The following is a 20,153-nucleotide window of genomic DNA, read 5'->3' as shown; positions in this document are numbered from 1 at the left end:
CGGTTAATTTTCAGTGGTAGCTGATATTCAAGTCAGTCACCGCCGATCGACTAATGAACTGGGCATGTCAACAATAGGGAGAGCTCACTGACTTAGAAAACAAGGATGACACGTGTGGAAAGGAAACGTTTGGCTCCCTACGGTACTACTTCGGTCGCTTCTAAGAACCATGTCTTATGGTCAAAAATACTGCGGTCAGTGGCGAAACATTACTTTGTGAGGACTCGTGATATGGAGAAACAAGTCAGAAGACAGGTAATCCAAGGTAGAAACCTCACAAGCCGCCTTGTCAAAAGTACCGTTTTGTCAAAATGCCAACAGGTTTTGGTGGTATTCTCAAATCGAGAACAGTGTAACCATAGCCGAAACCCGACCACGATTACTCCGTGAAGGCTCTCGCGAAGTCATTTTCTACCTGAATCGCCTGATCGGACCAGGAGCTACGCGCTGTGGTCCTTCCGTCCGAATCTACGCCAGAAGAGGAAGTGAGTGTATTTCCCTAATGGTATATAATCACTGAATTGTGTAGGAGCACGCCAAATCTTCAGCGGCAATCTCCAGATTCGAAAACTCATCTTCCACCTTGTTTTTATCCATTGTATGAACCAGGACAGTCAAGACAAAACACACCGCACCATCAACACAGTGTACTTCTCGCGTGGAGCCACTGCTCTGAATTACACCGAAGGGCGCTACTATTGAGACGTAAATTAGCATGTGACTACGCCCAAAAATTTCCAACCCCCCTGGTCTGTAGTACTCTCTATGAAGAGTACTGTTGTATACAAACAAATAATGGCTGACGTAATAGGTAGTTTAATAAAAAGCAATCCTTCCGCTGTAACATCGTTTCGGTACCATGCCACCCAAAACAAGCATGAACGTTGAAAAACTGCCAGGCTGCCCAAACCTAGACAGGAGGTTGGGATCGAACCACACATCTTCCAGCGCCTTAACCACAGAGCTACCTCGAGCTGCATAGGAAAAGATCAATGCAGTAATCTGTTAAGCTAGTGCGTTGTCAACACACCACGGAACTGATCAACTTTCGTCCCCTAGATTCCAGCATATTCGTACCAGTGAGATCAAGTTATGTCCTAGATCAACCAGCTTGAAATAAGCAAGCCTACCGCGGTTGGAGTAGAAGCTGGGCGCGCTGAGTAGCACACGAAAGTACCAGGCACTGTCAGCGGATAGGTTAAGTCATTCATGTTTGTGTAAGCAAGCATGTGGCTTGTGTGACAACGTGTAGTGGTATTCTAAGAACCGATCACAAATAGCCACAACAATGAATACGCCCCTGTTGACCATCGCCGCCGCCCCACTACACTCTATTGTTCCTCTACAGCCTCCATTGATTGGGGGAAAGATAGTTTGGCAAAACTTCAACACCTAGGGGGAGCCAGGGTTACTCAAAAAAGGTTTGACACCAAAGGACCACGTACGGGTTCGTTGAGAAAACCGATCTTCAAGGTAACTTCGGACGGCACGTGCTGTTCATCAACCATTCTTGTATCTGCAACCGAGTCGCCCAGTAGTAGCAACGTAGACGCATCAGGAAAACTGCATAGTTCCTGTAACTCTGGTAAATCGCGTATGGTTTTGTTCAACATATGAACAAGTGGACTCCGAAAACCCGTCAGATTGCCCTAGAGAGGTAAAGAAGTGATAAACGCACCGTAACAAAATGTTGTCAAAGCTTTGTAATGTACTACTCATAGGGTTGCTGAAAATCCGTCGACAGCCCACGACCGGTTTCGCCCTTTTTGGGGCTCATCAGGTAGACGAAGTCCCCGGGTTTCCGTCAACCTTGTTCTACTTGAAACCAAATTGCACGAAATTCGCGAATATACACTCATTTGCAAACTAATTTGGTTTCTCGAGAGACTCACCTGGAACCCAGCTGAATCTCTCGTTTGTGATGTTCTCAAGCAACTGAATGCGCAGCACCAGGCCGCCTCATGTGTTAGTCGTTGTCAAAGCTTGTTGACAGCTGAATCTCTCGTTTGTAATGTTCTCAAGCAACTGAATGCGCAGCGCCAGGCCGCCTTATGTGTTAGTCGTTGTCAAAGCTTGTTGAAGGCGTTTTACTTCACACCTGTTTACTTTCCAGACTATCCAGGTCTTTGTGAAAATCAGTTTTTGAGCTCTGTACCGTATATGATTAGAGACTACTGATTTTATATACACCTGGTGGAAGCCACAAGCTCAGATACACGAGCAAACAAAGTGCGAATACAGAAACAATCACGAAGCAGTAGTCGTAAATAAATAAAGCACAAAATGCGAGTCATTTCGGACGCTACGCACGTAGCCCTAGAGTACCTTATGGATAAAATCACGTGGATATCGATTGCTAATAAGTGCATCGGAGATTACTCGTGTGCCTTTCAACACATTAGAAGGCCATATGCAGCAAACGAAGTCAGTTCAAAGATAGCGCCTCTGGTTAGAAGAAACGGTGATGAGTACGGACATATCTTGGATTCTCCAACAAAAACTGCTTGTGTGTGTGTGGAAATGCCCAACTAGGAATGAAGTGGAAAACTGACCGAACAGTTTGGAATGTATGAGGGCACCAAGTCACACCATCACGAAAGCACCAAAACGGGTGCAGAGACTCACCCACCTCGGAATCGAAATCCATAAAATTTGAAAGGACTCGAAGATTGTCTGAACAGAGGTCCTCTTGTTCCAGTACGGTTTCAATAATATCACCAATCCCAGCCGAAAAGACCAGTACAGGCACTCCGTGTTTCCGTAGTAAGTGAAGAAAAGTGTGCACATGTTCTCTGGAGTGGGGGTGAAAAAAATAACTGTTCAGAAAACGGATGCTGCATAGGCGGTTTGGTGAACAATCTGGACATCAAGGTGCTCCAGCCTCAGAGTTACGCTTCCTTGACTTGATCATGCCGTTTGTCTGATAGAACGTATGCGGTTATAAAAACCTCAGTGGAGCGGACGATAAGCCCTTTGTGAATGGATAGAAGTTGAGTAGTTGAGCCTTGGGAAGGACATCTTAAATAAGAAGAGAGCACTCGAAATTTAGGGATAGGTTTACTCTCACGATGCCGTGGGATAAGTCGCTGACACTGAAAGATGTCAGGTAAGTGAGCATGCCTTGGAATGCCCTACACCATCATCACATTTCAGGTCAACTGGAGGTGAGAAGCGCTCTTGGGATCAATCAACGAGTTTGCTCAACCTTGTTTGTGGAGCAAAGTATGCTTTGGGATAGCAACCGGCAGATACGATCAAATCGTTAGGCTAATTATACTGGATGAGGTAACTAGGAAGGCGAATACAACTGGAAGAGAAGAAATAACACGGGCCTTTGGAGAAAATCAGTATTCATGGGGGCCAACTAGGCTCGAAAATGTTTCCAGTCCGATTAACAATTTCAGATCATTTTTTACCCAACTGAGATCCGACGACACTCCAGTTCACGCGAGAATTACCATCTGCTATAGTAGTCGCCTTGATCTTACACAAAAAAGTTTACTTTGACTTAACCGCAAGTGGACTCTACGCTCGAGACAGCGCATATCACAGGTCATCAGTCGAAATTTCGAGATGCATTGCACTCTGGGAGTGTCCTTTCATGTAGTTACTTAGCGTGCTTATGGGCGAGATGGGTCAGTGGTTGGAGGGCAATTTTACTGATCGGAAGGTCCGTGGTTTGAATCCGACCTTTGCCTCTCGACTTACCCCGCTTTGGCTTGGGAAACCTGGCAGTATCCCAGCCCTCGTGCTTCCTTCTGGTGGCATGGCAGTTAGGCACCAAAAGAGTGTTACAGCTGAACTTTATTTTCGCCCTAAGGTTGCTCAATCTCCAAACTTGATGAGTACCAGTCATGAATACAATCAAAGTACAACAAGCCGCTTCTATGGAACATGATTGTGAACAATAGTGCATCGAATATGGGATTCAGAAATTTTCGGAATATTCCAGTTAACCAGAACATCAGGAAGGAAACCGATGACCTTAAACCAGGCATCACTTGATGAACGTTGGGCAGGACACCTCAGATAACTAGGCAGACTCCTCTTCCACTACACTCGTTCTCCGTAAGTACACGGAAGTTTGTAAACAGGGATCCAGTAAGAGTTCATCAGGTTACAACGGCATAAGAACACCCCAAAAGGAGAAAGGAGCCAAGAGAGGACAAACTCTCAACTGTGTTATTCAAAGACTATGGCCCGTCGCCGGCAACGCAATTCATCATAACGTTGGAGACCATTTAGACCTCGGAGAAATATCTAGTGTATCGGGATATTGTTAGTACCGTCCCGCTCATAAAGGAGGAAAACGATCTTCCGTCTCCCTGTTAGGAAGACACTTTACTGCGTGGACGGACCAAAAGATCTGCACTGTTGCAGAATCTCAAGGACGCGGAAGAGCAGATAGCACGCTGCCAGGAGACATTGCAGGGATTCGACTCCGAATGTCAGCGCCACCTTGGTAGACAACACCAGGGCATCGGTGCCTTATCGAGATCATTCCGTAGCCATGGTAACGGATACAGCTCGAGGTGTCGTGCTTCACGAGCTGCTAAGGAATTCTGAGTAACCTACATAATGAGCTGGGCCACTGTGCCTTCAAGCTATCGACAAGGGTGAGATTCCGGAGGACCCATCAACATCAGAATATTACTCAGATTCCGGAGGACCCATCAACATCAGAATGTAGATTTATTTTGTTACTGCTGCGAACTTTGTTTTAAAGACCTCACCCAGGCAAACGGCGTCTTCCAAAACCGACAACTCTAATGCATAGGTGTGGGGCATCATTAAGCTCCTGCTCGAAACTGCATTTTATTGGTCATGGATCACTTTAGGAGGCAAGGTGAGCCGACTGCATTAAGACTTATGGGCGTCACGATAATTGCCGACACACTAGGTGATCAACACGGGTGCCACTCAAATGTTCATGAACAATCACACTCTAATCGTGGAATCAGATTTGAGAGTGTAACCCGGTATAAATTGTCTAAACTTGAAGTAAACAAAACACGCCCGATACCATGTCATCCGAAAGGAGGTGGTCGAGTGCAGACAATGAAAATACTTGATTAGGACATTTAGGGGACGGAATATGAACGACTGGGGGGATACATATTTGAACTGGAAGTCTACGATTCAAACTGTGTCGTACCAGGATTAATGGAACTTGGTGGAGTGTTCATGGTGACATACTACAATCGATTGGAAACTTTTATTGAGCTACTTAAAGAAGTGAAAATACTATCAGAAGTGGTACACGAAGAACGCTGGGGAACGCCACCAGGAAAGAGGGAGAGTACGAGAGGATAAAGTGGGTTAGTCACCAGAGACCAGTGGGAGCTTGAATAAGAAAGTCTGTGCACAACTAGTTGACGTGCAATCGGGGTCCACATTTCTGCCGCCTAATATTTCTGCCGTAATCGATAGGGCGAATTTCCAGCAACAACTAGCAAGAAAGAAACGGTGAACAGTCGTTGACAAGAATTTGTATTTGATGCGATATCTATACTAAGTTATCTTCAGTGCTGTTGCCTTGTCCAACAAATTGTCTTCTGGATTGACTTCTTCCGTGAACACACTATATTTTTGCGACCATGCCAGTAAGAGGGAGAAACGCAAAAAAACGGATACGGAACTAATTAAATCACCTGCATCAGTGACATAGACAATACCTGAAACCTCCCCAAATACTGGAAGCAAACAGATTGGCTGACAGTGAGTTTTATTTCCGAAAGAAAACTCCGGCGGGATTAATGAGGGTACTCCTCTTTCAAGCATGTGACGGCTTGTCATTTAAGAGCCTTTCGTGAGCAAAGCTACGAGACGGAAGTGAGATACTTGGCAGACAGTGATTTGGAAGCAAAGAAACAGAAATTGATAAAAAGTGGAGCGAACCGTCTGGGGACCAAGAAGCACAATCATCATATAAATGAACCTTGCAAAGAGGGGTAACTTGCCCTCAAATGCGTCGTAATAGCACCCCTCATCGGTCATGATCTTATTTGAAAGTCTCCATCCTCATAAAAGGACTAATAACAATAAGCCATATCCCCAATTCAGGCGAGTACTGAGAATTTGGATGAAGCTGAAAACCAAAGGCCAGTTTATCACCGACCTAAGGCTAAACCTTCAAGATCTACCATTGAAATTGTCACTCACATGAGAACTAATAATAACTAATGATAACGGTGCAGCTGTTACAACCTTTCGATGCCTAGCTGTTATGCAGCTCGAGCCTAGACAGGAGTAGTCGAGAGGTTGAGATTGGGTTCAAACCACGGAGCTTCCGTTCAGTAAGTTCACGCCCTAACCATTGAGCTATCTCGAGCTCTCACATGAAAAATTAATTACCTCGAGTGTAATGAATGTGAAAAGCTACTCATTTCCAAATACGAACAACAAAACACCACGTACATAGTGGAGGAGTAAACACCAACCTGAGGACGATTTTAGAGTCCTGCATCACGGACTTCATTAAAGATTGGTGCAAGTTGGCTTGGACCAGAAGATCGTGAGCCTTATTCCAAAATTCCACCATATGTGGTGCCTTCTCGAGGAATAAACACTAACCTGAGGACGATTTTAGAGTCCCGCATCACAGACTTCATTAAAGATTGGTGCAAATTGGCTTGGACCAGGAGATCATGAGCCTTATTCCAAAATTCCACCATATGCGGTGCCTTCTTCACGTCTGGCATATTTAGATCGCGTTCAATAGGGAGGTAGAATTCCAATGTGTCTTCCCACTATCAAGGTCACATGAGAGATAGGAAACAAGCTCACCCGTTGTTTGATGGCAGGGGATAAATTGGAAGACGCGTAGAAAACACCTGGTGCAGGAATGAAAGCAGTGCATGAGCATAGCATGAGCACATCCAAATAAGGGATGCACGTTTCGGACAGAACCCTGTTCAACGTACCGTGTGTAATGGGAACAGAGATATTATTGTGGCGGAATTTCGACAGAGTGTGATCAAAGTCACTTACAACCTGGTGGAGGTGACGGAAAATGAAGTTTCAGTTTTGACATACCTGAAATGCACCAATGCCACGATCTAATAAAGCATTCAGTTTTCTTTCAAGTAAACACGGCTGATCAACAACAACGGCAGGATATCCATTTGGTGTACGCTTAGAGCTCAACAGTTGATTTACTAATTCACGTACGCCGTCCCGAACTGCATCTGTAGTCAGGGTAGTAAATGAGAAATACAGTGAGCATTCTGAATATTCCAAAAAACACGAAGTAAACACGGCTGATCAACAACAACGGCAGGATATCCATTTGGTGTACGCTTAGAGCTCAACAGTTGATTTACTAATTCACGTACGCCGTCCCGAACTGCATCTGTAGTCAGGGTAGTAAATGAGAAATACAGTGAGCATTCTGAATATTCCTCGACAAAAAACACGGTGCACAGAGACAAAGGTTTACCAGTTCCGAATAGAGACGAAATTTGACATGAAGGAGTAGAATTTCGCGTTTTGCAGGTACAAGGGTGGTAAAACATCCAAGATTTTCCCAAGAACGAACGGGAAAATTTCCATTTTTTCTGCTGATCCAGTACATCGTTTGTGTCCTCAACGGCCCGCTGATTAGTCGAAGCCTGAAGCAACGCTCACTGTGTGAAGAATATAATGTAAAGCTCTAAATGCCCGTGGGTGAAAATGGGATCAGAAGGAAGCCAGAGGTTATCGTCCAAAAGCGACAGTCTACTGAATGATCAGGTCCTACTTTCTTAAGCAACCAGATCCCTATTTAACTCTCAAAAAATCCGATGTATATGTCAGGCAGAGAAAAATCCAGTAAACAGACCAAAGGAAGAGGATGATTTTCCGCCCAGTATCGATTTCATTACTGCTGAAACTCATCAAGCAGGTCGTCCACAAAGTTCCATCAACCTCACTTTTTACCTGGACACCAAAATACACATCTGCGTGGTCACCAACCTCATAAGTAGGGTCGGGAAAAATGTATATCGGTATCCTGAATATCGGTACGGCTGAAATACGAGGTTGTTTCTGTCAGGTATATGCGGCTGAAGAATGTCACGAACAGGACTCAGTGAAGTCTCACTTTGGCCTCAACTCACAAATGAGTGCTGTAATTCAACTAGTTTGATGATCGGATAGGAGATGAAACTAGGAGAAATTTGCAGGTCACAGTCACCTGATAAACCCCATAAAGATGTCGACAGTGCTATAGCGAGGACTCTATCACCCGCAGGCGTAGTATCGTAACCAAAATACTTCGATATCTTGAAAAAAACAATGCTGCGTTTTCTCAACATATCAAAGTGAAACCTGCAATTTTGCACAAAATTGAATTGAAAGTGTTCACATTCAATCAACAGATCAATGTCACCCAGATGTAAGTCAAGAAAAGATCCAGTGGGCAATGATAGCTGTCTACTAGAAAGCGGTTCATTTAGGAGCTAAAAAGCCTCCAGTTGTGATGGGAAGTGCAAACTATTGTCCTAGGAGGACGGACAAACAGCAGAATTCTACGTGGAACGCTTCCGAACAATACATAACCACTGCTGACTGGACATGTGCAGATACTTCGATAGCGCAGCGATAGTTGTTGGTTGTAAGCTGTTGTAATGTTCCCACAATGCTCAACATCATATCCACCAAAAAGCACTAAAACTCCATGGAAATTTTTGTCCCTCAGGGGAGACGCCGGAGTCGACCAAAAAGCAATAAACTCATCGCGAGGTGGACAAAAATGACCCTTAAAACACGCTCCGACGCAAATTTGAAAGCGGTCCTATTGTGAAGCGGTAAAATTTGAATATCTCTAAACTGATCCTTTGAAACCAATAAGTTTCACTTTTCCGATCACGTGAGCTGCATTTACGTAAAACACTACTGCTCCACGTCAAAAGATGCAAAGATATTTCAGGTGTCTCTATCACTACGAAGGAGGCATAAGACACTAAACGAACTCGAATCGGTAGATCCGGTGGTAGTAGATTTGATGCAGCTCGACTGTATTGTCTGATGCAAGGGGCTCGCCGCTGGTTTCATTTCCAGTACACATAAGAGCCTGTAATGAAGGAAAGAACGCATAGTAAGCATCAAACCGATGCTAGAAACGGCAAGAGGATGAGCATTTACATTGGATCACAATAAATAACTGAAATGAACCTAATAACCCACTTATACGAATACTCCATAAAACACTTCGTCGAGAATGATAAGTAACACAATAGCTCTTATTTAGCAGGCATATCTGCTGGACCCAACCATTCTCGTGCTTGAGAAACTTTCTCCCAAAACGAGATTTGGCCATGAAAAATACACAAATGCTCGAAAATGTATCCGGAGCTGGTCATTTCATTAACTAGTTATTTGCGAACGTTCCAACCACACTCCACTTGCCCGAATCGTTCACCTTTCGGTGCCTAGCTGCCATGCTACACGAAGGGAGCATGAGGGCTGGGATACTGCTAGGTCGCCCAAGCCTAGACAGGGGAAGTCGAGAGGCAGAGGCCGGGTTCGAACCACGGACCTTCCTGTCAGTAAATTCGTGCTCTAACCACTTGGTCCATCTCGACCCCGAAAAGTACAGAGCTCATCCCATGTGTTTCAGATGAGGTCCTTTCCCAGTACCAAAATCCATTTTAATACCGTAGTACCGTCAAGATAAACAGCTCCCAAGAAGAATGTGGCCTATTCATTCTGGCAGCAACATTTACCTCCAATGTGCCCGTTTATAATAGAAAAAAGGGTGAATTGGTTATTTGAGGGGCGAGAGAGTGGACGTGAGTATTTAACGCAGTTACAGATATTATATGTCATATGGAGTGACCGATACCATTGGAGCCGTCCGCGGACGTAATTTGGGACTACTGGGAGAGTAATCGTTCACGTACTGATGGCCACGGAGAAGTGTCAGTCGCACCTGCATACGTCCGTCCAACATCTCTTGACTAAAGCGCCATTAGACAGCAACACAATCCCAGTACGTTCAGAGGGTTGTAATAGCATATTGTCACCATCGCTGACAGTAACCCCATATGAGAAGACCATTGCTCTACAACGAAGTCAATCTATTTGAATAATGTCTTATGATGGGAACGGAAGGGACCTACGATTAGCCTGCCAGTAACATCCGAGGTGGTAGCGCAACTTTCGATTTACGCACAGCACTCTACAACTTCCACTGTCATTCCTTCAATTCTTAGAGGCATGACTTTGCACTTTGTGGGAGCGAAGCATATCCCGAGGGACCGGATAACCTTGGTCGACTATTCTGGCAATGTTTGGGCTTCCTACTCTTTTTTTCAAAAACGAGATCGATTTCGTCTGCGTACTCTAGCTCGACAAGAACCTTGTAGCAATAGCACAAGTTTGTTCAAATTCATATACACCAAGGTCATTGAGCACTTCCCCCGTTTCTCCAGCGCATCTAACTGGGTTCTTGCTGGTGACCCTTTTCTCTGACGTTCATTTCAGAATCTTGAGTCACCACTCACAAGTCTTACACCGCAACAAAGTGGTATACGGGCCAATGCTACACGCAGAAAATTCCGTCGGAGTGTTTGGTTGCTTAAAGTGTGATGTTCTCCTTTGACAGGAGCTCAAGATAACTCAATGATTAAGGCGTCAAGGTTCGTTGTTCAAAGCCAGTCTCAATATCTCGATTGATCCTGCGCCTGAGCAACCCGAGTACCTCAGCCCTCGTGCTTCCTTCGAGTAGCAAGACAGCTAAGCACTAAAAGGGTGTTGCAGCTGAGCGACTTTGACTCTGAACCAACAGGGCCAAAGCACTGGAACTCCATCAACAATCTGATATTGCCCAAAGCTTGGACACGTGTTCTTTGTGGTCGAGAGTACAATACCACTAGGCGAATCATCAAAGAGCAGGAGACAAAGAGCATCCGCGCAGATAGGGGAGCTCGCTGGACCTGGAAAGCTGACATAAGGAAGCAACTCTCGGATTGTGCGTAAGCTATTCCAGCTGATACTCGCAACAAGCCAAAAGATGGCTCCAGTGGGCGACACGATCACTGATAGAAACAGCTCGCTTATCTCCAAAAACAGAAAAATGCCTGAGTCGCTAGGATGAGCACTTTTCAACAATTATTAAACCGTAGTTGCCCAGCGGAATCACCGAACCGCAAAGCAGCCCTGAAGAAAGAAAACCGTTCAGCTGTAGCACCTTTTTGATGCCTAATTGCCATGCACAAGGGCTGGGATACTGCCATGTTGCCCGAGCCTAGACAGGGTAAGTCGAGAGACAAAGGTCGGGTTCGAACCACGGACCTTCCGGTCAGTAAATTCGCGCCCTAACCACTTGGGCCATCTCGCCCAACTAGGTATCTATCATGGCTATGTAAACCATACCTTTCATACATTATTAACTGGTCATTTTCACTTTATTTGCAGCACATTTACCAGAGTTATTAGACTATTAAAGCGTACATTACGCCTTTTTATTCTGTCTTCCTTATAACCATGACTCGGAACCTCTCGATTTTATCAACAGTACACCCGGCGGTTCCGAAAATGATCGAACGCTGTTACCCGATCCAGCGTCACGGAGCTGCGGGCTTTGACGAACCTCCACATTCTGACCCAAAATGGAGGTGAAATTCCCAGCTGGTGCTTGTCTCACTTATTTACCAACAGCTGGGATGAAGAGCCCAGCTGGGGTGACGGTATCGAACCCATAGGGGGCATCGATGCCCATAGGGGGTAACTTGATCTCATCTTTTAACCAGACAGCGAAGTACGTACGGAGGTCCTGCAAAATTGATGTTCCTTAACTTCATGAGTGCGTACAATCCCGTCGACCTGCTAGCTCTATCAACAAGTTTGGGCAATGGTTGCTTTTGAAGAACAGCGCCAGGCGCAGGCATTATCAGACAATCTGACCAAGGTCACCCAGGCCTTCCCACCCACAAAGTACAAAGTTATTCAGCGAAACGTATTCTTCGCACATGCCAACAAGGTTTCAGGGTATGAAAATGAAAACTATGGAAAGCCATACATATCACAGAAGTTGCATCAGAGCTCTGACATTATTGTGACAAGCGAAGCCAAAACACGAACCACAAATTCGGAATTGCCGTTAGGGTGAATCCTACGTCAAGAGTGCCTTACCGTTCGCGAAAAGGTGCCACAACGACCGACGGGCATAACAAGCGTGTGATTACTTGCGAGAACAGCCGCCTCTAAATCCAGCACCCCGTCTATATCTGATTGGTAGACCAAATTACCAATCGTTTTTCAGCATCCACAGCATGCCGTGGCCCTCGACGATTCACAAGGCCAATCGGTATTGAGAGGATGGAATCAATATCTCGGCAATCACTGCGTTTTCAAGGTTGTCACAACATGTATGAGAATGCCAGCCTAATTCTTTTCTTTCAGCTTCTCTACGAGCGTGATCTGTTTAAGTGGGGTAATCTTCAAGGTCATCGACCGCCACCATTTAGGAAAGTGTCTAATGCGATAGGGTATCGCGACTGGCGGCAACAGGGGAATCGCTTAAAATGGGCAAAATTTCCAGGTAGCTTTACAGCCACATTAGCTTACAGAACGTGCAAGTGACTACAATGTACTAATGGACACAAAATATGCGGAAGTATCACTCCCGTAACTAAATTTTGCCGTGTATTTTCTGCTCGACCAGAAAGATGCTGAATCTTGCGTTTTCTGACCCCGAAAATAGCTATTACAGCTAGTCATCGAAGCGGACGCATGCATTGTATTCGGAAAGCTTTCTGGCGACAAATTTCTCCACTGCATGTGACAAGACATAGCAGGATTTCCAACTTCAGCCTGGATAGCTGGCAGATCGTTTGTGACATGCGATGCACATTGCGAGCTGCTCATCAGAACGCCTGACACTGAGTCACACACCAAGTTAATGAGCCTGCCTTTGCCTGCACAGCTCAGCATTAAATAGTTAGCTGTCGAACACTGCTACATGCGCTAAGAGTCCACCACTGGTTAGATGTAACCTATGTCGATCAAGGCGGGCAGTTAAATGAACCAAGCTGACGCACACGACTAATACGTGCCAAAACATCCCGACTGTGAAAAGTAAATAATCCAAATTAGACGAGATGAAAGACTGAATTTTATTGGACGTTTTGCTCATTACAAATGTCCTGAGATAAACCGTAGTGTTAATCAAGTGACTGACGCCCTTAAATGAGGAAGACAAGTAAACTATCCACATATTCAGCCATGAGGTAGGAGGGTGATGAACCGGGATTAATCCTTTCACTTTTGACCATTTAAGCGGTAAGGGCCTCGTCGAACCGTACTATCACAAAGTCACCTCCAATGGCTGGTTCTTTTTGCGTCATTTCTTGTAGCTGACGCCTACTGAGAACTAGGCCCCGATAAATAGGAGGTTTAACTGAAAATAATTATCCCTGCCTAACTGAGGAACAGACTGGGTCTGGCATCTCTTACACCAAACGGCGGCCCACAGCAGTGTGCTAGCATTGTGCCGTTCCGCTCGTCTCCGAAGCTGTAAGCACGGACGCTCGCAGGCTTATGGCATACGTCCAGTGTCGCTGACCAAGCGGACACCATAGCGCGCCTTCCCTGCGGACATTTTGGCATTCACACCTGTGCGCTTTCTGGAGGGGCCAAGGACTCCAGAGTAAAAATAAGGCAGGTGTGCACCCAACATGGAAACATGCCTCACTATCGTCACCGCACAGCTGGTAACGTTAACCATCACAGCATTCTACTTGCTATGATATTCAGTTGCACACTAGCGGTCATAATTATTATTTGGCAAGTTACGGAGCACAGAATCTCAATTCTGCGTCTCTAGACCGCCATTTTGACTAAGGCGCATTATCCTAGACCATCGAGGGCAAGTCGTCCGTAACAGGCGCGAAGCCTCGGAGCAGTAGTATTTGCTCCTGAATAATTCGATACCCAATTACGTTTGTGTTCAAGCGTTTGAGATCCAGCGCTTGAAGTTCCTCCACCGCCCGAATGGTTTATCTACGCGGGCAATCGAACGTTGAGAGCGTTGAGTTTGAAATAATCGTAAAGGATGTCCCATGCTCAAGTAAGTCGTAACCAGATATCCTCATTTGGCAAATGGGTAAAAAATCCATAAAACATCCATCAATAACGGTTGTTACTGTTTGGAACGGACTAGTGCCCGAATACCGATAAAAATGTATATGGAGAAACCATATCGCCGGGTTTAACGGTCATGTGCATTTTCCAGCGTAGATATCAAATCTCATTGAGCGCTCGCATGTTGGCACAGGGAACCAGGATTGGGCAACTTAGATTTACCTCCCCTCCTTAGTTTCAACACGACGGTGGTGTAGCCTTGGAGGCTGCGGCTCAAACCGCATAAAAACCGGGGAAGTTATACTTGGTCATTCAACAAGCCACGTTTAAACATAGTCACTGCTTTACATGAATGCCCCTCTGTCACTGTTGTACGAACCATTCGTCTAAAACTTCCTCGTGGACCACTCGGCGTGCAGGGATGCCTGTTGTATGGCATGTTCTAGAATGTTTGGGCAGTGCACCTGCTTGTCCAGGCGACCCTTGACGTATTTCAGAAGGTTGTCCAAGCGGATCACCCTGGATAGTGTGTGCACTTACCTTTTGTAAGCTATTTGCAGTCAGTGAGTCTGAGGTAAGAATGGAAACCTGGGACGTGCGGCACAGGTCTTGGCAGAATCTGTGTTAGTAATTTGGTTAGCAGCGAACCTACTTTGTGCCATTGTCTGGACAGACCATACGGTGTCCGCGGCGCGTCTGTTACTAGAATAAACGTCTGTGATACATTGCTCACGACAATATCATACCCACTGACTGCTTCACTAGCATGAGACTTTCAAAACATTACATTATAGCCAAACACGCGTCCGACCGCGCGCATTTGTGGCACCTACTTATCCATGAAGAACGTGTTCATTTGGTATTGTTCACCCATCGTGCCCACGAACAGGCCAAGTAGTTAGCACATAGGAACAATTTTTCCTTTCGCGAGAGCATACAGAACCGGACAACCGGCACTCACGCCTTGTATGATATGGAACGTGTAAATTTGTATTTAAAAAATCTTACATCAATCAAAGTTCTGTGTGTATCATCGACGGTAACTGCAAACCGCAAGCGCCGGAACAGCGTACCCGCTGCTATCTGGCGGAGCAGGCGAGGTTTCTTACCGCAACTGGAAACCCCGTCCGGATCTGTAAAGTTTAGACAAGACGGAGAGCACAAAATCGGCCACAACAGAAACCAGCTACATGTCCCTTAACAATCAGGTCTTTTGGAGATTACGGCGGTAGTTGTATGTATCCTTTTTGGTAGGGACACATTCACGAATTCACGGATTGATGCACAGGATTGAAGCTTTTGCCCAAGCCTCCGGGTCGGCCTCATACTTGTTGTTCGGCGGCTTCCGTTCACCGGAAAGGTACAAGCATAAAAGAGCGTATCACTGCTCTTTAAGTTCTCAGCGCGGAGCATTAAGCTGGCCGGCGTGGGGACTCACATAAAAGCGTCTAAAGTGCTTTGAACCGGGTGGAGTGAACAACCGCCGGAGGAAGGTTATTCCAAGAACCAGCCAACAAAAATGAGGAAAATCGCCACTTAATTAATTTATGCGCCCTGAGCTTGGAAACCTTTATACCATGTCTCCGCGATGTGTGAGTCAGCGGTGAAAAACTGGTAGGCATTCTTCAAAGAGAGCATACGTAAGTATTAGGTCTCCTCGCAGACGCGATACTCCAGGGGAAATAGGTCGAGCACCGCTAGACGCGTTTCGTAATCAACGTATTTAAATCCGGCAACCAATTTCGTCGCAGCTCACTGGACGCGTTCAACAAAGGTTACGTCCTCCTTGAGCCCTGGATCGATAGCTTGGTATGAATATTCTCGATTTGGTCAGACGTGGACCGCATAGAGTATCTGGAAGTCCGTGTGCCGAACTATCCGTAGAATGTCGAATTTCTTTTGAGGCGATTTACCATGGTTCAGTGAGTAAAACCTATTTGAAGGGAGCCAGATACCTAGATTCCTACCGGTACCCGTGCCTTTAATGTCTTCTGGTCTATTCTCACCAGGCATGACAAAGATGGTCGCCAAGGTTACTCCGAATCACATACAGACACACTTTTTATCATTCGGAGGAGGGTGACGGTTCAACAACCACCACTTTGCAGAATCTAAATCCACTGCATTTTCCAGCGTAGATATCAAATCTCATTGAGCGCTCGCATGTTGGCACAGGGAACCAGGATTGGGCAACTTAGATTTACCTCACCTCCTTAGTTTCAACACGACGGTGGTGTAGCCTTGGAGGCTGCGGCTCAAACCGCATAAAAACCGGGGAAGTTATACTTGGTCATTCAACAAGCCACGTTTAAACATAGTCACTGCTTTACATGAATGCCCCTCTGTCACTGTTGTACGAACCATTCGTCTAAAACTTCCTCGTGGACCACTCGGCGTGCAGGGATGCCTGTTGTATGGCATGTTCTAGAATGTTTGGGCAGTGCACCTGCTTGTCCAGGCGACCCTTGACGTATTTCAGAAGGTTGTCCAAGCGGATCACCCTGGATAGTGTGTGCACTTACCTTTTGTAAGCTATTTGCAGTCAGTGAGTCTGAGGTAAGAATGGAAACCTGGGACGTGCGGCACAGGTCTTGGCAGAATCTGTGTTAGTAATTTGGTTAGCAGCGAACCTACTTTGTGCCATTGTCTGGACAGACCATACGGTGTCCGCGGCGCGTCTGTTACTAGAATAAACGTCTGTGATACATTGCTCACGACAATATCATACCCACTGACTGCTTCACTAGCATGAGACTTTCAAAACATTACATTATAGCCAAACACGCGTCCGACCGCGCGCATTTGTGGCACCTACTTATCCATGAAGAACGTGTTCATTTGGTATTGTTCACCCATCGTGCCCACGAACAGGCCAAGTAGTTAGCACATAGGAACAATTTTTTTCCTTTCGCAAGAGCATACAGAACCGGACAACCGGCACTCACGCCTTGTATGATATGGAACGTGTAAATTTGTATTTAAAAAATCTTACATAAATCAAAGTTCTGTGTGTATCATTGACGGTAACTGCAAACCGCAAGCGCCGGAACAGCGTACCCGCTGCTATCTGGCGGAGCAGGCGAGGTTTCTTACCGCAACTGGAAACCCCGTCCGGATCTGTAAAGTTTAGACAAGACGGAGAGCACAAAATCGGCCACAACAGAAACCAGCTACATGTCCCTTAACAATCAGGTCTTTTGGAGATTACGGCGGTAGTTGTATGTATCCTTTTTGGTAGGGACACATTCACGAATTCACGGATTGATGCACAGGATTGAAGCTTTTGCCCAAGCCTCCGGGTCGGCCTCATACTTGTTGTTCGGCGGCTTCCGTTCACCGGAAAGGTACAAGCATAAAAGAGCGTATCACTGCTCTTTAAGTTCTCAGCGCGGAGCATTAAGCTGGCCGGCGTGGGGACTCACATAAAAGCGTCTAAAGTGCTTTGAACCGGGTGGAGTGAACAACCGCCGGAGGAAGGTTATTCCAAGAACCAGCCAACAAAAATGAGGAAAATCGCCACTTAATTAATTTATGCGCCCTGAGCTTGGAAACCTTTATACCATGTCTCCGCGATGTGTGAGTCAGCGGTGAAAAACTGGTAGGCATTCTTCAAAGAGAGCATACGTAAGTATTAGGTCTCCTCGCAGACGCGATACTCCAGGGGAAATAGGTCGAGCACCGCTAGACGCGTTCCGTAATCAACGTATTTAAATCCGGCAACCAATTTCGTCGCAGCTCACTGGACGCGTTCAACAAAGGTTACGTCCTCCTTGAGCCCTGGATCGATAGCTTGGTATGAATATTCTCGATTTGGTCAGACGTGGACCGCATAGAGTATCTGGAAGTCCGTGTGCCGAACTATCCGTAGAATGTCGAATTTCTTTTGAGGCGATTTACCATGGTTCAGTGAGTAAAACCTATTTGAAGGGAGCCAGATACCTAGATTCCTACCGGTACCCGTGCCTTTAATGTCTTCTGGTCTATTCTCACCAGGCATGACAAAGATGGTCGCCAAGGTTACTCCGAATCACATACAGACACACTTTTTATCATTCGGAGGAGGGTGACGGTTCAACAACCACCACTTTGCAGAATCTAAATCCACTGCATTTTCCAGCGTAGATATCAAATCTCATTGAGCGCTCGCATGTTGGCACAGGGAACCAGGATTGGGCAACTTAGATTTACCTCACCTCCTTAGTTTCAACACGACGGTGGTGTAGCCTTGGAGGCTGCGGCTCAAACCGCATAAAAACCGGGGAAGTTATACTTGGTCATTCAACAAGCCACGTTTAAACATAGTCACTGCTTTACATGAATGCCCCTCTGTCACTGTTGTACGAACCATTCGTCTAAAACTTCCTCGTGGACCACTCGGCGTGCAGGGATGCCTGTTGTATGGCATGTCTTAGAATGTTTGGGCAGTGCACCTGCTTGTCCAGGCGACCCTTGACGTATTTCAGAAGGTTGTCCAAGCGGATCACCCTGGTAGTGTGTGCCACTTACCTTTTGCAAGCTATTTGCAGTCAGTGAGTCTAAGGTAAGAATGGAAACCTGGGACGTGCGACACAGGTCTTGGCAGAATCTGTGTTAGTAATTTGGTTAGCAGCGAACCTACTTTGTGCCATTGTCTGGACAGACCATACGGTGTCCGCGGCGCGTCTGTTACTAGAATAAACGTCTGTGATACATTGCTCACGACAATATCATACCCACTGACTGCTTCACTAGCATGAGACTTTCAAAACATTACATTATAGCCAAACACGAGTCCGACCGCGCGCATTTGTGGCACCTACTTATCCATGAAGAACGTGTTCATTTGGTATTGTTCACCCATCGTGCCCACGAACAGGCCAAGTAGTTAGCACATAGGAACAATTTTTTTCCTTTCGCAAGAGCATACAGAACCGGACAACCGGCACTCACGCCTTGTATGATAACGTGTGTGTAAATTTGTATTTAAAAAATCTTACATCAATCAAAGTTCTGTGTGTATCATCGACGGTAACTGCAAACCGCAAGCGCACAGCGTACCATTTAAAAAATCTTACATCAATCAAAGTTCTGTGTGTATCATCGACGGTAACTGCAAACCGCAAGCGCCGGAACAGCGTACCCGCTGCTATCTGGCGGAGCAGGCGAGGTTTCTTACCGCAACTGGAAACCCCGTCCGGATCTGTAAAGTTTAGACAAGACGGAGAGCACAAAATCGGCCACAACAGAAACCAGCTACATGTCCCTTAACAATCAGGTCTTTTGGAGATTACGGCGGTAGTTGTATGTATCCTTTTTGGTAGGGACACATTCACGAATTCACGGATTGATGCACAGGATTGAAGCTTTTGCCCAAGCCTCCGGGTCGGCCTCATACTTGTTGTTCGGCGGCTTCCGTTCACCGGAAAGGTACAAGCATAAAAGAGCGTATCACTGCTCTTTAAGTTCTCAGCGCGGAGCATTAAGCTGGCCGGCGTGGGGACTCACATAAAAGCGTCTAAAGTGCTTTGAACCGGGTGGAGTGAACAACCGCCGGAGGAAGGTTATTCCAAGAACCAGCCAACAAAAATGAGGAAAATCGCCACTTAATTAATTTATGCGCCCTGAGCTTGGAAACCTTTATACCATGTCTCCGCGATGTGTGAGTCAGCGGTGAAAAACTGGTAGGCATTCTTCAAAGAGAGCATACGTAAGTATTAGGTCTCCTCGCAGACGCGATACTCCAGGGGAAATAGGTCGAGCACCGCTAGACGCGTTTCGTAATCAACGTATTTAAATCCGGCAACCACCTTCGTCGCAGCTCACTGGACGCGTTCAACAAAGGTTACGTCCTCCTTGAGCCCTGGATCGATAGCTTGGTATGAATATTCTCGATTTGGTCAGACGTGGACCGCATAGAGTATCTGGAAGTCCGTGTGCCGAACTATCCGTAGAATGTCGAATTTCTTTTGAGGCGATTTACCATGGTTCAGTGAGTAAAACCTATTTGAAGGGAGCCAGATACCTAGATTCCTACCGGTACCCGTGCCTTTAATGTCTTCTGGTCTATTCTCACCAGGCATGACAAAGATGGTCGCCAAGGTTACTCCGAA

General features: G+C 46.0%; 1 protein-coding gene across 1 annotated transcript; it reads right to left on the bottom strand.

Annotated features, from left to right (window-relative positions):
- Nucleotides 1-1,113: 1,113 nt before the first annotated feature.
- Nucleotides 1,114-14,938, bottom strand: T265_12100 (hypothetical protein; the record flags this gene model as incomplete). Its single annotated transcript, XM_009179073.1, has 6 exons — nt 1,114-1,649; nt 2,630-2,792; nt 6,574-6,749; nt 7,036-7,187; nt 8,952-9,052; nt 14,898-14,938. The coding sequence occupies 6 exons, from the start codon at nt 14,936-14,938 to the stop codon at nt 1,413-1,415; spliced, it is 870 nt and encodes a 289-aa protein (XP_009177337.1).
- Between the last annotated feature and the right edge of the window lie 5,215 nt (nt 14,939-20,153).

This window comes from Opisthorchis viverrini (assembly GCF_000715545.1).
Source record: "Opisthorchis viverrini unplaced genomic scaffold opera_v5_834, whole genome shotgun sequence".
In the NCBI taxonomy this organism is placed as follows: domain Eukaryota; kingdom Metazoa; phylum Platyhelminthes; class Trematoda; order Opisthorchiida; family Opisthorchiidae; genus Opisthorchis; species Opisthorchis viverrini.
This window is presented reverse-complemented; position numbering and strand designations above follow the sequence as displayed.